General features: G+C 38.5%; 1 protein-coding gene across 4 annotated transcripts in view; it reads left to right on the forward strand.

Annotated features, from left to right (window-relative positions):
* Positions 1-13559, forward strand: part of cadm1a (cell adhesion molecule 1a) — a 395256-nt gene extending 381697 nt beyond the window's left edge. For all 4 annotated transcript variants that reach the window (XM_059352242.1, XM_059352243.1, XM_059352244.1 and 1 more), the window contains 2 exons: positions 3810-3938; positions 9183-13559. In XM_059352242.1, the coding sequence (XP_059208225.1) occupies positions 3810-3938; positions 9183-9301 (248 nt within the window). In that variant the 3' untranslated portion in view covers positions 9302-13559. The remainder of the gene's footprint in view (positions 1-3809; positions 3939-9182) is intronic.
* The last annotated feature ends 201 nt before the right edge of the window (positions 13560-13760 follow it).

The raw sequence follows: 13760 nt of genomic DNA on the forward strand, positions 1-13760 counted from the left end.
ATGAAAGTCGAATGAAAACAATAATATTAATTATTTTGGTTGTGTTTATAGGTAGAGAACAGGAGATGTTTGCAAACGGGCAAAAAGGTTCTCTGTTTCTGTCATGTTTGGAGAGCAGAGAAAGGTTCTTTTTAATCATGTCACACCACAGGTTTCTGACATGTATATTATTAATACATGTATTTCTTAGTTGGGTGCAAACTAAGTGCTGCAAAATGAGATGACAAAAACATGCATATTAACAAACTGTCAGCTCTAACAAGGAGGAGATGAGAACTGCTGGATTCATTAACACCCACGTTTCAGATTCAGGGTTTATTTCTGAAATATATTCAAATCCCACACAGCAATTTAACAAAGAGTAAACCAGTTAATACAGAAAGAATGGCAATTGGATTAAATTAAAGTAATTGCAAATAGTGCCTGACAGTGAAGCTAAAGGATCATTTTGGTTCATACAACTTGGTCCCCATTGTTGTAGTTTTAAAGATGTTCCAGTCATGATGTTATAAATGAGGTTATAAAGTATGATGTTATTCCTTGAGTATGATGTTATTCCTTGAATTTTAATTTGAACCACATTTTCCTTAGGTTATTTCTCTGCCCATTTATCATTTGGTCACCTGGTAGCCATGAAGTTATTAATATTAATAGTCTCCAGAAGATGATCCCTGTGAATTTTGTTGATCTTTTTGGCCCTCTCCATTCTCATCTCTCTCCTCTTGAAAAACATGACACATCTCCTGCCTGGTATTTTCAAAAACCAACCACTTCAAACCAAGAGAACTTTATTTTAAATTCTAGTGGAGATCCCAAAGTCTCCAAAGATAACAAATATGGGTATAAAGTGATGCACACAGACACAACACATCTCTTGGGTTTGAATATTTCTCTTAGTGTAAGCATCATATAACTTCAATGAAGAGCTGGAACAAGCTGTCAGAGTTTTCTTCAAGCATCACGGGGGGTGGAAGTGATTTCCATGAAGTTTGCTGTGGATATGCATGCTCCTTCAGAATAAGAGGAGAAGAGAGAGAAGCTTTTGGTAACCCCAGAACCTTCCCTCTAGCACCACTATTAGGTGAGGCTGTATAGGGTCGGTCTTGTTTACACAGGTTAATCCAAAAGGCTGAACTTTTTATGGAATGAAGCAACATTTGATATGATGTAGACTTTGATGTTCTCTCCTCCTCCCTTTTAAATGAATTTAAACCAGAAACGTTTGATATAGACAACCAAGAATTATTTTCCACACCCGTCCAAGCCACCTCCAACCGCCCCGGCCACGCCGCACACACCAAACACACGCTCGCCCGTTTCCCCCAAAGCCAAAGTCCACATTAACATCGTAATAGGAAAGTGTGTTAAAGCACAGCTTTAGCAGCCTGACAAGAGCGAATTGGATGTCAGAGGGATTCCTGCTCAGTTTAATTGAATCTGCCCAGCACTAAAAAAGAAAATCTGAAGTCAAAATAACCTATTAGATCTATCAGGTAATGTTTTGTTGAGTTTGACAGGTAGCACTGCTCTGCCTCCCCCACCTCCCTCCTTTATCCTGCAAGTTGGGTAACGGTGGAGTGTAGAGGTGGGCGGTAGCTGATGTTATCCATGATGTTTCTCTCTCTGTTTCTGTTATTCGTTAATAAATTGTGGCCTGCTGTTTCTTTTTCCTGGAGCTCACTCAGCAAATCCCTTGAGTATAGAACTAGGCTGGAGGAGCGTGTGGAGGGGTTTTAGTGAGTAGCTAATGGATGGTGGGGGCTGATGGTTTCCTCAACGTGAACTGATTGCTAAGAACAGGCTGTTGTTCAGTGTCCTCACTTTGCTTTTTCTGGCAATCCCTATTTTCTTGTCTTTAAAAAAGACATGAGCTAAGGAGTGAAGGTTAAGTGTATCTCGTAATGGTATCTTAATACGCTAAAAGCACAAAAATGCATTAGTAATGTATACATTATATTAGCTACCAAAGTGCTGTGTGAATGGCGTATTTATTCCAGGTCACATCTCAATGTAATACTTATTCACGTAAGTCATCTTCTCTCCACCACTTACTTTACTGCAGCCTATAGTGTGGGCTATTGATGGTAAAATGTGCTGTGAAGGACCAATCACACCCACAAACAGATATTAACTTTGGGTTGTCATGGATCCCTACACTTGATCAATAGCTTTCACATACCATTACAGCCAAGAGCTCCGTGAGTTAGTTGTCCAGTCCCCGGTGTTTTTTTCTTAACTTAACACTTAAAAACATTATCAGCCATTCCCAATCAGTAAGTAATTTGTTGAGGGCATGGCTCTGGTGGGTTTCTCCTACAACTTTCTTCTACAATTGTTTTTTACATCATAAAGTTGAAGTTTCATGAAAGAAACATGTCAAATACATTGGTAGGGGATGGTAAAATAATGAAAGCCAGATTTACAAAGGACTTACCGAGCATTTTGCGTCCACATGTGCTATATTTACCAAGCAGATGCACCAGGCTTGACTTACAATTTGCATGTTAAGTGTCTCCTCATTGCATATGCATCTAAGGGAGGATTGCGCAAATAATAAGAGGAGACATGTTAACAGAGGTTGATTATGTATTCTTCTGAATTTACTGAGGTCACTTTAGTTTGTCAGTTTTGCGGGGGAAATTCTCCTCGCGGCCGAAGAGGAGGCATAAACGTAGCGCAGATGGGATTTGCAAGAGCCACAAGGAAAATTGGAGTGGGGAAAGAAACATGGATTAAATATAGATGGGTGGATGTAGTCCGTTCACACTGACAGTTGAGAGTCGCCACTTGAATTAACATGCATGTCCTTGGATTGTGGGAGAAAACCAACGCAGGCACGAGGGCAACATGCAAGGTCCTAACCCTAACCACTGCACAACCCTGCTGCCCATAATATGTAAAACTGATTATTAGATACAGATATGAAGAAATTAGGCTATTATTAATTAATAGAGTAAGATTATGATATCATATTTTTATGAGTAATATTCAGAGTAATAGTAATGAGCTCTTGGAGTGCATCTGGAGGGCAGCACCAGGAGCGGACTGCGTAATGAGCTGCTGCAGGCGCTGAATACACACAGATTGCAGCCGCAAACTTAATAAAAATCACAGCTCCCATTTACGCCGCCCCCTTTTTTCTTAGCAAATCTGTCCGAGTCATTTCTCACAGTCCAGCAGGGAACATGGTAATTCTTATTCTGCTCAGTTACATTTTGTGGAGTGGTTATTAAAATGGCAAGCAGATAAAAAGGAGCCAAACTCCCAGAAGACGTCTTGTTAGATGGAAACAAACAAAAAAAAAAAACAGAGATAAAACAACCAGACCAGTCCAGTCAACTAAACTACATGTTTAGACGACACGTTTGATGATTGAGTTTAATATAACATTTAAAGTAATTTGTATATTAGGAGATGGTTGGGTTTTGGTAAAGATTTGGTTTGGATAAAGTAAAATGGAAAACTGGACTTGAACATAATCACAGTTGGATCCACCAAAGAAGTTGTACTCTTTGGGATTGAGGATTTATATATTTGACTGACAGTCTATCTAGTCCTGATGAAATATTTTATTCTCTTCATGAGTGAAAGCCACATTGTCAGAAAATAGTTAAAATCAGTCCTGTGAATGGTGTGGTTAAGTTCTTAGGCACTGCAGCTCCAGAGTTAATGCAATTAAAGTATAATTTACATCACATTTAACTGCCAGACATCTCAGTAGAGATGTGGCATCCGACTGCTGTCGCCAGAATGTAACACAGTAGAGCTGTTATCTATCCACACTGAGTTTGTTTGTCCTTTCCTTCCAGATTCACGAGCTGGAGAGGGAACACCCAGAACGGTGGACCATGCAGTGATCGGAGGAGTGGTGGCTGTGGTCGTCTTCGCCATGCTCTGTCTACTCATCGTCTTGGGGCGCTACTTCGCAAGACACAAAGGTAGTGCACCTGAATACACAGCTCTATAAATAGTAGACGCATGTTTCTTTTTTTTAACAAATCAATTCTGGCCCCACATTAGAGGATAATTGGGCAGATTACGCATCAGATTGCCGCTCAAATGATTACAGATATGATAAAATGTTCCTGACCGAATTAGAGTCTCCCCAATTTCCAATTGATATTTACAACTTGAAGTCCTGTAGTGTGAAAGGAACAGCAATGGGATGTTGAGCAAAGATCTGGAGTAGCCAATGAGAGCGAGTGATCAGGAATCATAGCCTACATGTTTCAGACTGTGAAATAAAGCTTAATATCCAACTCACCTTCAACTCGTGCTGCAAAATGTATGTGCCATGCTGAGTCCATCTTCTGGACCCACCAACAGTGACAGACAGGATAAATCAGTGCAATCATCCAATAACACACCACCCTCCCTCCAGATATTACTGCCATGTCAATGTAATTGTAGAAAACCTGCGGTTTTAAGATACAATTGGCAACAGGCACCTGACAAATAAATATTTTCTCTTTTATTTGGAGAACGTGAGCAGGATGTACAATTGAAAAAATATAAATATGAAAACCAAAAAGACACAATACTTCTAAACAAATCAAAGATGAATACAGATTGAAGGAAATTAGACATAATCACAATTTTTTGTCTGATTTGGGTCAGTTTTGGATGACAACGTGTAACAGCATGAAAGACTGGCAGGCTTGTTATTTAGGAAAATATGCCATTCCAAATATAACTTTAACAAATATGATTTCTCATCAAGCTTTTTTGTTTAAAACTGAAAGCTGTAACATAAACCGTAACCTTTGTAATATTGTCCATAATGTGGATAAGTTTTACTTGGCTTCAGTACACACACCCAAAAAAAAAAAAAAACAATTAATTGAGGACTGATATCATCAACATACATGACTTGAAAAATGTTATATTAAAAACATATTAGAATTACAGAGAGAGCTGTGTGCAAAACTCAGTTAGTGAAACATAGTTCAGACTGCACTGAACACTAAAATAATACATTATAATACATGTTTTGTTCATTTGTATCATTTGTATATATTACTCAACAGTTAACTTCCCTCTAAATCACAAACTTATCCAGCATGCTATAAAGTTTATCAGATGTAGTTTCTTTACTTTGTTTTTGAAAAAAAAAAAAAAAAAATCCCCATCCTCCCTAAATGATGGAAAGACAGCTACGGGTTACTGGTGGTGGGTAAACATTTTTCTTGCAGTCCTGTTGAATAGGTTTATTATAACACATCACATGTACTGCCTTCATAATACAGAAATAATTATAATCTATAACAAATGTCACACTTTGATATTTCTTATGACGGAGGGAATGGAATTTAACACTTTAAACACTTTACAGAGGAAATATTGTAAATGAGGCCATTTAAAAGGTGTAGAAGAGACATTTTATATATAATGGTGATTCTGCAATCAATGTTTCCCCTCAGATGTTTGTCTGGAAGCAGAATGTTAAAATGATAAATCATTTCTTTTGTCTGCTGAATAATCTCAATGGGGAACTGAAACATTTCTGATCTGAGAAACACTGTGTCATCCTTTAGCTGGCTTCCTTTATCACAGACATCTATACAATGTAATGCAACCTAGTGCAACACATCAGCAACAAATTCTACAGCACTAAATGCTCAGTTGCAATAAAATGCCTACCAAAACACTGGAAACCCCTCTCAGTGCAACAAAGTCCAGAACAACACTGCCACAACCTTAATGATAAACTTGCAGTTACATTAATACCTCTCTGACATTGTAGAGCAAAACCCATTCTATTATTTTTGGAAAGGTAGAATTTATGACTGAGCTGTTGTGTTGGATTGCATTAGATTTCACAAGTGTACCTCGTAAAGTGGTGACTTAGTATATATAAAACTAATTAAAACAGAGCTATATTTTAAACGATAAGGGCACTGAGAGAGCGCATACCTCCACCAAGGCCATGCCCTGTCTGACAATGTTAAAGCCAGTAAAAAACAATAATTTGTGTATCTACTCTGTGATTTGGATCTGCTCCAAGATTTAATGGGTTCTTCCTTGGTCCATGCTACACCCTTCCTTCAAGTTTCCTGCTGAAAAACAAAGAAACTAACCCAATCTGACTAAATTTACAGTTTATTTCACATGTTTTCAAAACTGATATAAGTTAAGGCCAAAACTACAAAAATAGCATGGCACTATTGTTTTAATGTAAAATAGCAAAAAGATGCAAAAAGACAAGTCACAGGAGGCCACTCTGACTAATGTTATTGTGTAAGTTTGAGTTGTAAGCTTTTTAAAGTGCAGTGGATGCCAGAAATACATATTCATGAATGAACAATAATGATACGATAAATAGGAGATGAAATGAGATTTATTCATTTTCTGCCTTCTTTTGGTGGTTACACAAATGCAGAGGATTGTTGAGATGTGAGACTGGAGCCACATGAGGTCACTCAGGAAAATAATTCTATTGTAGACTTTCAGGGCGACTTTTAACTACCTCTGTCTAAAACTTTCTATAATAATTACTCAACAAAACACTTACTTGAAGTGACCCATAACCATGGGAACTAACGTAGGAGGAGGGTTGTATTAACTGGCAATGGGGGTGGATGACAGAATACTTTCTGATGTGACTGTTCAAAGTGAGGGTGCCAATTTAGGGAGCCAGTATATCCCAGAGCGCCACACAGGTTCAGGGCATATGATGCCAGCCACTTTTGCCAAACTTACTATCAGTGAAAGGCTTACTATGCTAAGCAATTTCACAAGATACCAGATAGCTTTCCTTTGTAAGACTTTGAATACTTTTTTTAAGATTTAAGATTTGTGAAGACTGAAACTGAAGCCAATGTAGGGGGCAACTCAGCTGGTTGCAAAAAGAATTTTGAATGCAAGTCAATGGAAAATTTTAAGCCTACTTCTCACTTTATTTACTATGTCAGTAAAGATTTCCCTAATAGGTTTATGGACTCTATCACTAGTCTTATTATTCATAATAAAAATGCCCTTGGATAATTACTGTACAGTAAATATCAAAGGGCATTTTATTCAGATATTTCACAGTGAAATGTTCTGTAAGTTTGTGGGAACATACCCGGGGTCCTCCAGAATACATTAGACGTGGAATTATTGATTGGAAACAGATTCATTTTTAATAAAATGTAATATTTACTCGGCTACACGGTGGTGTAGTGGTTAGCACTCTTGCCTCACAACAAGAGGGTCGCCAGTTTAGCGGCTCTTTTGTGTGGAGTTTGCATGTTCTCCCTGTGTCAGCGTGGGTACTCTCTGGGTACTCCAGCTTCCTCCCACAGTCTTAAAACATGCACCTAGGTTTAACTGGTGACTCTAAATTTACATTTACATTTAGCCATTTAGCAGACACTTTTATCCAAAGCGACTTACAGGAAGAAAAAAGCAAACGATCAAGGCATAGTGCAGTAAGAGCTATTAGTGCATCAATAAGTGCTAGTGACAATTCTTTGAGAGTAGAATTATCATGTGGTGCTAGGAAAGAAGATGCTCTCTGAAGAGCTGGGTCTTCGGGAGTTTTTTAAAGGTAGAGAAGGACGCCCCTGCTCTGGTTGGAACTGGTAGTGTGTTCCACCAGCGGGGAACAAGAAATGCAAAGAGTCTGGATTGCCTTGGACCAACGGGGGGCAGAGCCAGGCGCCGTTCATTGGAAGAGCGCAACGGTCGTGAGGTAGCATATGTCTGAATCAGGGCGTTCAGGTAGGTAGGAGCAGTACCGGAGACAACTTTGTAGGCCAGCATTAGAGATTTGAATTTGATGCGGGCTGCAACAGGTAGCCAGTGGAGCTCAATGAGCAGCGGTGTGACATGTGACCTTTTTGGCTGGTTGTAGACCAGGCGCGCCGCCGCGTTCTGGATCATCTGAAGCGGTTTTATTGTGCAGGTTTTGAGATGACGACGGCTTGTGTCAAGAGTTGAGTGGCATGTTGAGTTAGGTAAGGTCTGGTTTTTTTGATGTTGTAAAGTGCAAAGCGGCATGACCGAGTAACTGAGGTCACATGACTGGAAAAGGTGAGTTGGTCTTCAATCATCACACCTAAGTTTCTCACCACCCTGGGCGAGACACAGGGAGTCAATTTTGATGTTATTTTTTTCACATCTCGCACTCAGAGCACTTTAAAGTGCTGTCGGAATCTTAGCCTGTTACGGCACATGTCCAAGGTTTGAAAAAAATAAAACTTTGTCATAGAGCTAAACCAAATACATCACTGGAAAGGTCTTGGCTTGGAGAGTAACATATATCAATGTGAAGGTTCTATAATATTCTTGTTTGAGATATTGACCTTTGAACCTTAACGTTGGGGGATATTTGAAGGCTTATAACAAACGGACAAAAAAGGGTTACAGACATGAGACCTACTGTTATAGATGGTTTATGCTCACATTATAGTCCATGCTGACATGGACCTATTGGACACAAACCAATAGGAAAAAATATCCATGGAATAGCCACGGGATATGACTGTCATAAACTTGCATTGTAGCGAAATCCGTGTCAGTTTCACGGAAATTTGAGTGATTCCGTGGCTATACCACGGATTTTGAGTTAAGCGAATTTGTGGCTATTTCACGGATTCCTGTGAGACCATGTTGCTATGTGTCTGCACAGACATGCATGTAAACTGCAACTTGACTTGTCGGCAGGGCTGTATTTTTACGGTTATTACTTGCAATCTTAACATATCTAGGTCATCATCCCTGTGATACAGCACCACTAAACACCTTGTCTCCATCTATCCATGCAGCATTTGTGCTTTTATTTTCTACATTTGAAGTGCCCTTCCTCATTCGATCTGGAATATTGCCTTCGTTATCAACCTCGACTGTGATGGGATGTGAATAAATCTTGTAAATTAAGTTTGAAGGGGCTCGCTAGTTCCTTTTTTCCTCCTCTGAACTTGACAAGGTTAATTTGAAGGTGTGAGCCATGCTCTTCCCCACACTCGAGATCATTTCAAAACCCTGATTTTCATGCACCAATTTGAATGAAAAAGAGGGAAAATATGTATAATCTGAATATTACAGCTTGCTGGTGTTAGGTTTGTGTAAATGGCCACATGGAGAAGGATTTACATAATTAGGTGCTGTGGGATGTAGAGGCACATTTTAATCTTTTGTATCATCTACGCAGCAGGCTATTACCCAGTCCGTGACACTGTCCTTCATCCTCTCCTCCTCAGGTACCTACTTCACACACGAAGCCAAAGGAGCAGACGATGCAGCGGACGCAGATACAGCCATTATCAACGCAGAGGGTGGCCACACCAACTCGGACGAAAAGAAAGAGTACTACATCTAATCAAAACAGGACCCCCTCACTCTAGTGTCCTCTTTGGGACACTGAGCAGTTTTTGGGGCCGGGGCAGGGGGAGAAGGGGGTTTGATGGATGGTACAGGATCACTTTTAGTGAGAGTAGAGGGGTCAGGAGTAGAAGAGATGTGGTTCTAAAGAAAGGCCTGGTTTTATGCCGTTGTTTAGTCTAGTCTGCAGATGTAGATGGAATGTTTTGTGTGTAAAAAAAATTAAAAAACAAAAAAGGACAAAAATCGGGAGGGTTTGGGGTTTTCGGTACTCTGAGAAGGGGATGGGGTTGGGGGTGGGAAAGGGTGCGCCAGACGTTGCCAGAAATCACTGTAGAGAGCTTCACCATTCGACACCTCCCTAACTGCTGGTACGAATTTTATTTAGTTCAACCATTTGCAGAAAATTCTGTGCCTTGTTCTATCCATATTTTGGATTTGTGTTGATCCTCATTTGCATAACCTTGTTGCTCCCCTTTTTTCCTGTTCCATCTTTCCCACTCGTAATCATCAATGTGCTGTTGGCTTTTGTATGAGGGTAAAATTACACAGCCACTTTATTCATTTCCCTAAATGTGTCTGCACACACGCGTCCTCTACTGCATAACAAAAACTCTTTCCAGTATACTGTGATTTGTCTCAAGCTATTACTTCCCTCTCTTTTTTTTCCTTGAAGTTTTGACAACTCCAAATGCATGGAATGCTTTACATATCATTGTACAAAGGACATAAATGAGAAACAGGTTTGATGTACTGTATATGCTTTCCCTGCCCTCTCCTGAACCACAACCACATCCAAAACATAATCAAAAAAGAAGGCAGCAAAGGATAAAATTAAATGATTTTATTGGGCCAATTCAGTTTTTAAATTCATGTTTTACAGCCTCAGTTTGTTCTTCAAAGCAGATTTACTACTGCCTCTTAAACAATTACCTTTCTTAGTAAAGAGAAGTGGTACATTATTTTTCCTCACTGTGCTGCCATTTCATTATTTTGATTTCTTCCTCTGTTCAGTACTGTTTTTCTTCTATTAGTCTGAATTGAAGCTCTGTTTTTCCCACCAGCTTTTATTGAGTTGTAATGATGAGATTCAATTGATTTCCATCTGCTCTCACTCTACAATATTTTTCTTACAAATGGGAAAGTAAGAAAATGTAAATTGTTTTAAAATTGTTTTTGGCAGACTCTCAGTCAAGATGCCTCAGTAATAAAAAGGCTGTTGAAAAAAGTATTTGGTATTAATATTGGCCCAGCAGCAGCCAAAAGATGCTGGTGTATTGTACATAACTTAACGGAAAAGAGAAACAGCCTTAACCAAACTCCAAACTGAAACATGTTTAAATTTATTTTAGGAATACATAATCTGCACAAAACATCCTCCCTACAGCGGGTCCCTGTTATCTCATAGACACACAATCCAATGTAAATCAAGCCAATGGAATCACAGTTGTATTGTACACTAATCCTTACTAAGAAATATTTTTTACAACTTACTAGAATTACAATGGAGTACCTTTGTGGGTTTTATTGTGTTACACTCATTGTGAGTTTTGTCAAAATGTAAAACAAGCAAATGTTTGGGAAAGTAAATGCTCTGAGAGACAGGCCAGTCTGTCCACTTCCATCGCACCTTCGAAATATATATTTTGCAGCCGCTTGAGTGGGTAAACACTTGATCATTTTTGCATGTATGTACGTGCTAAAACTCATTGTTTTTGCTTCTCTATCTTGCTTTATGTATCACCTGCCAAAACTGAATGAGGATCTGTTTTGCTGTGCCAGCTGGGGAGCACTGAGGAATGCCAAAAGTAATTAATTGTTTGAAACGGAACTTAATGCACATGTTGTGCTCCGTGGTGGTGATCCATGGGTTACATTATTGCCCTGGCTTCTTAACATGGCAATGAGCGTCTATTCTAGGCATTGTTTGTCATAATTATGTGTTCACACAGCAAGCAGCTCACTTAATGAGTCCTTACTCTATATGACAGCTGTGGGTGGATTTAGGTGGAGGTCTAGGGCACTTATTCCTGCGGCTTTTCAAAATAAAGCTGTTCTGAAGTTCAAATCAGTTGGACAAATTTAAACATGTCAAATCAGTCAAGAAAAAAGTTTAATTAAATGCCTGATGATGGGGTTTTTTCTTACAGTAAAGGCAGATACACATTTTACTGCAGCGCAAAATCAAAACTTGCCATGTTTGCTGCTATTTATAACATTTGAAAAAAGACCATACATTTTACGAGATTAGGATTCAGAAAATACATTTTACATCAATAACGATGAGATTAGAAAATGCATATGAAAAGTAGATAGGTCTCATTAAGTGTCTTGATACCGTTTGCATGCATATTAATGAGAAAATAGGCAAATACTTTGTTTCAGCAAAGTCATAAGATTTACTGTCTCATCGTGTATCCAAACTATAACCAAAAAAGTGCTTTCTTCAAGGTAACAGAGCTACTACTGCAACTTATGAAAAACAAAAACAAGCAAATGAAGAAATACATTTCACAACATACACCTGTACCTGTAAATGGCATGAAGACGCAAATACAAATAAATCAATTCTGAAAGTCATAACGAACACTAAAGACTGATGAATTTGGAAATTATGTTTGAAAATTAGTTTGTTTTACCTTTAAAATCCTGAATATGCAATATTATTGGAGATATCGCTACACATTTACCAGTGTAAACGTATAAATTAGCATGTTCATGCATTTCCCAGGGCGCCCCAGAAATAACTACTGTTGCTCTCAACTAATGGCAGCATTTCTTTATTTTATTGTGTTTCCTGTATTTTCCAAGTGTGTGCCTTTATGCCATTTATGTGTTGTCACATTTGTGAATATGCTTCTTATCTTGCTTATGTTTGAGATGTTTGAAGCGCTTCTTCTCGTACTAGTGGTAAAGATCATTTCTTCATTTGCTTGTGTTCTCTTCAGTTGCACTGCTGTACTTTTTGCTCTTCCGGTAACCTCAGATTTCACATGAGCCTTTTAGTTTTCCAATACATTGAAGCTGTTTTAATTGTATCTATACAATATATATTAATATCAATCATATCTAACGATAAAACATAATCACTTTTTATTAAAATGCTATTAGACGCCTTTGGGACTTAATGCTGTGGCTTGCTGTGTGGACACTCATATCCAAGATTCAATACTATATTGCCATGTTAACCTTTAATTGGAATTCCTCAATGTGCAGCTCAGATTGCAACACATTAACAATGTGATAGCTTTAATATACCATAGTCATGCATGAAGACAGCATTCAGTCTTTCCATATTGAAATTGTGGTTTAGGGGTCGTCGAAAAAAGGAGCTGAGAAGGTTCTTGTGAAGTGCATTACGCAAATTTCACTCTGCTGAACATAATGCATCCGTGTAGTCATTCGATATATTTTTTTGCAGTTTTAGAAGACAGCCTGGGACATGGCTAGGTGGTAGCCGTAGACTATTTTTTAGCTTTTCCATTGCGGTTGTAGATGAGGGCTACAGGAGTGATGTTGCAGACAAAGATCAAGGACGTGGTTTCCATCTCGCTCCAACTGTTCATTTCTCTGTTAAAACTTGAGTTAATTTAAAAGTTCTGTACTCACAAAGGAATTACCACTAAGTTAACACTGTATGCTGATGACACTGTTTTGTGTTTGTTACGTGGTTGGGTGGGGGTTGGGAAGGGTTCTGATTAGGTTTGATGTTTTACAGTCTGGTGTCTGATAAAACTATTAACTGACTTGTTATCGTTGCTTTATGAATCACAGAGCAGATGCCACTTCATCTGCAAGACTGAGATTGTGTGATTTGTATTTTACAGTGAGCACTATTTCGCTTCAGTGACATGTGGCAGCTTTCATTTAAATCGGACTTCAAAATATGTCTTGCCAATAAAGGAATAGAACTGAATATTGTCTTCTCCCTTAAGGCTGATGCATTAATATTTTATTTGTGCATATTAAATCTTTTGTGTATTGGAACGGCAGGAGTGTTTCTCCAAATGTCTACCATAATTTTGATCTCCTAAAGTTCCAATGTAGAAAGTACCATGAGCAAAACAACTCAAAAACAACATTGAGTAGGTTTGAATATTCAGAAATGATGAGGATTCAATTTGAAACAAATAGCAGAATTATATTTTAGGTTACTGTATGTATCATTTTATTTTCTGTTTAATGCCCAGTGACGTAAAAATGGTCTTACAGTGTAACTGGTGTAGTTTTCTCCACATTAAATTCTTTTGATAGTGTCCTGTCTCTGGTTCATGCGTTGCTGACCGATGTGACTGCATCTCAGGTAGAATGCAAAGTTTAGGCCCCACCAATGACATAAAAGCAAGTACAATGCATCCTCATCGAATCAAGTGCAACACATTCTTTTAAATCCAAGAGGCAAAATAGGTGGTATTTTGCATATATGTTGTACATGTTTTCTGTATTTTTCTTAATAT

Source organism: Centropristis striata, chromosome 15 (assembly GCF_030273125.1).
Source record: "Centropristis striata isolate RG_2023a ecotype Rhode Island chromosome 15, C.striata_1.0, whole genome shotgun sequence".
In the NCBI taxonomy this organism is placed as follows: Eukaryota; Metazoa; Chordata; class Actinopteri; order Perciformes; family Serranidae; genus Centropristis; species Centropristis striata.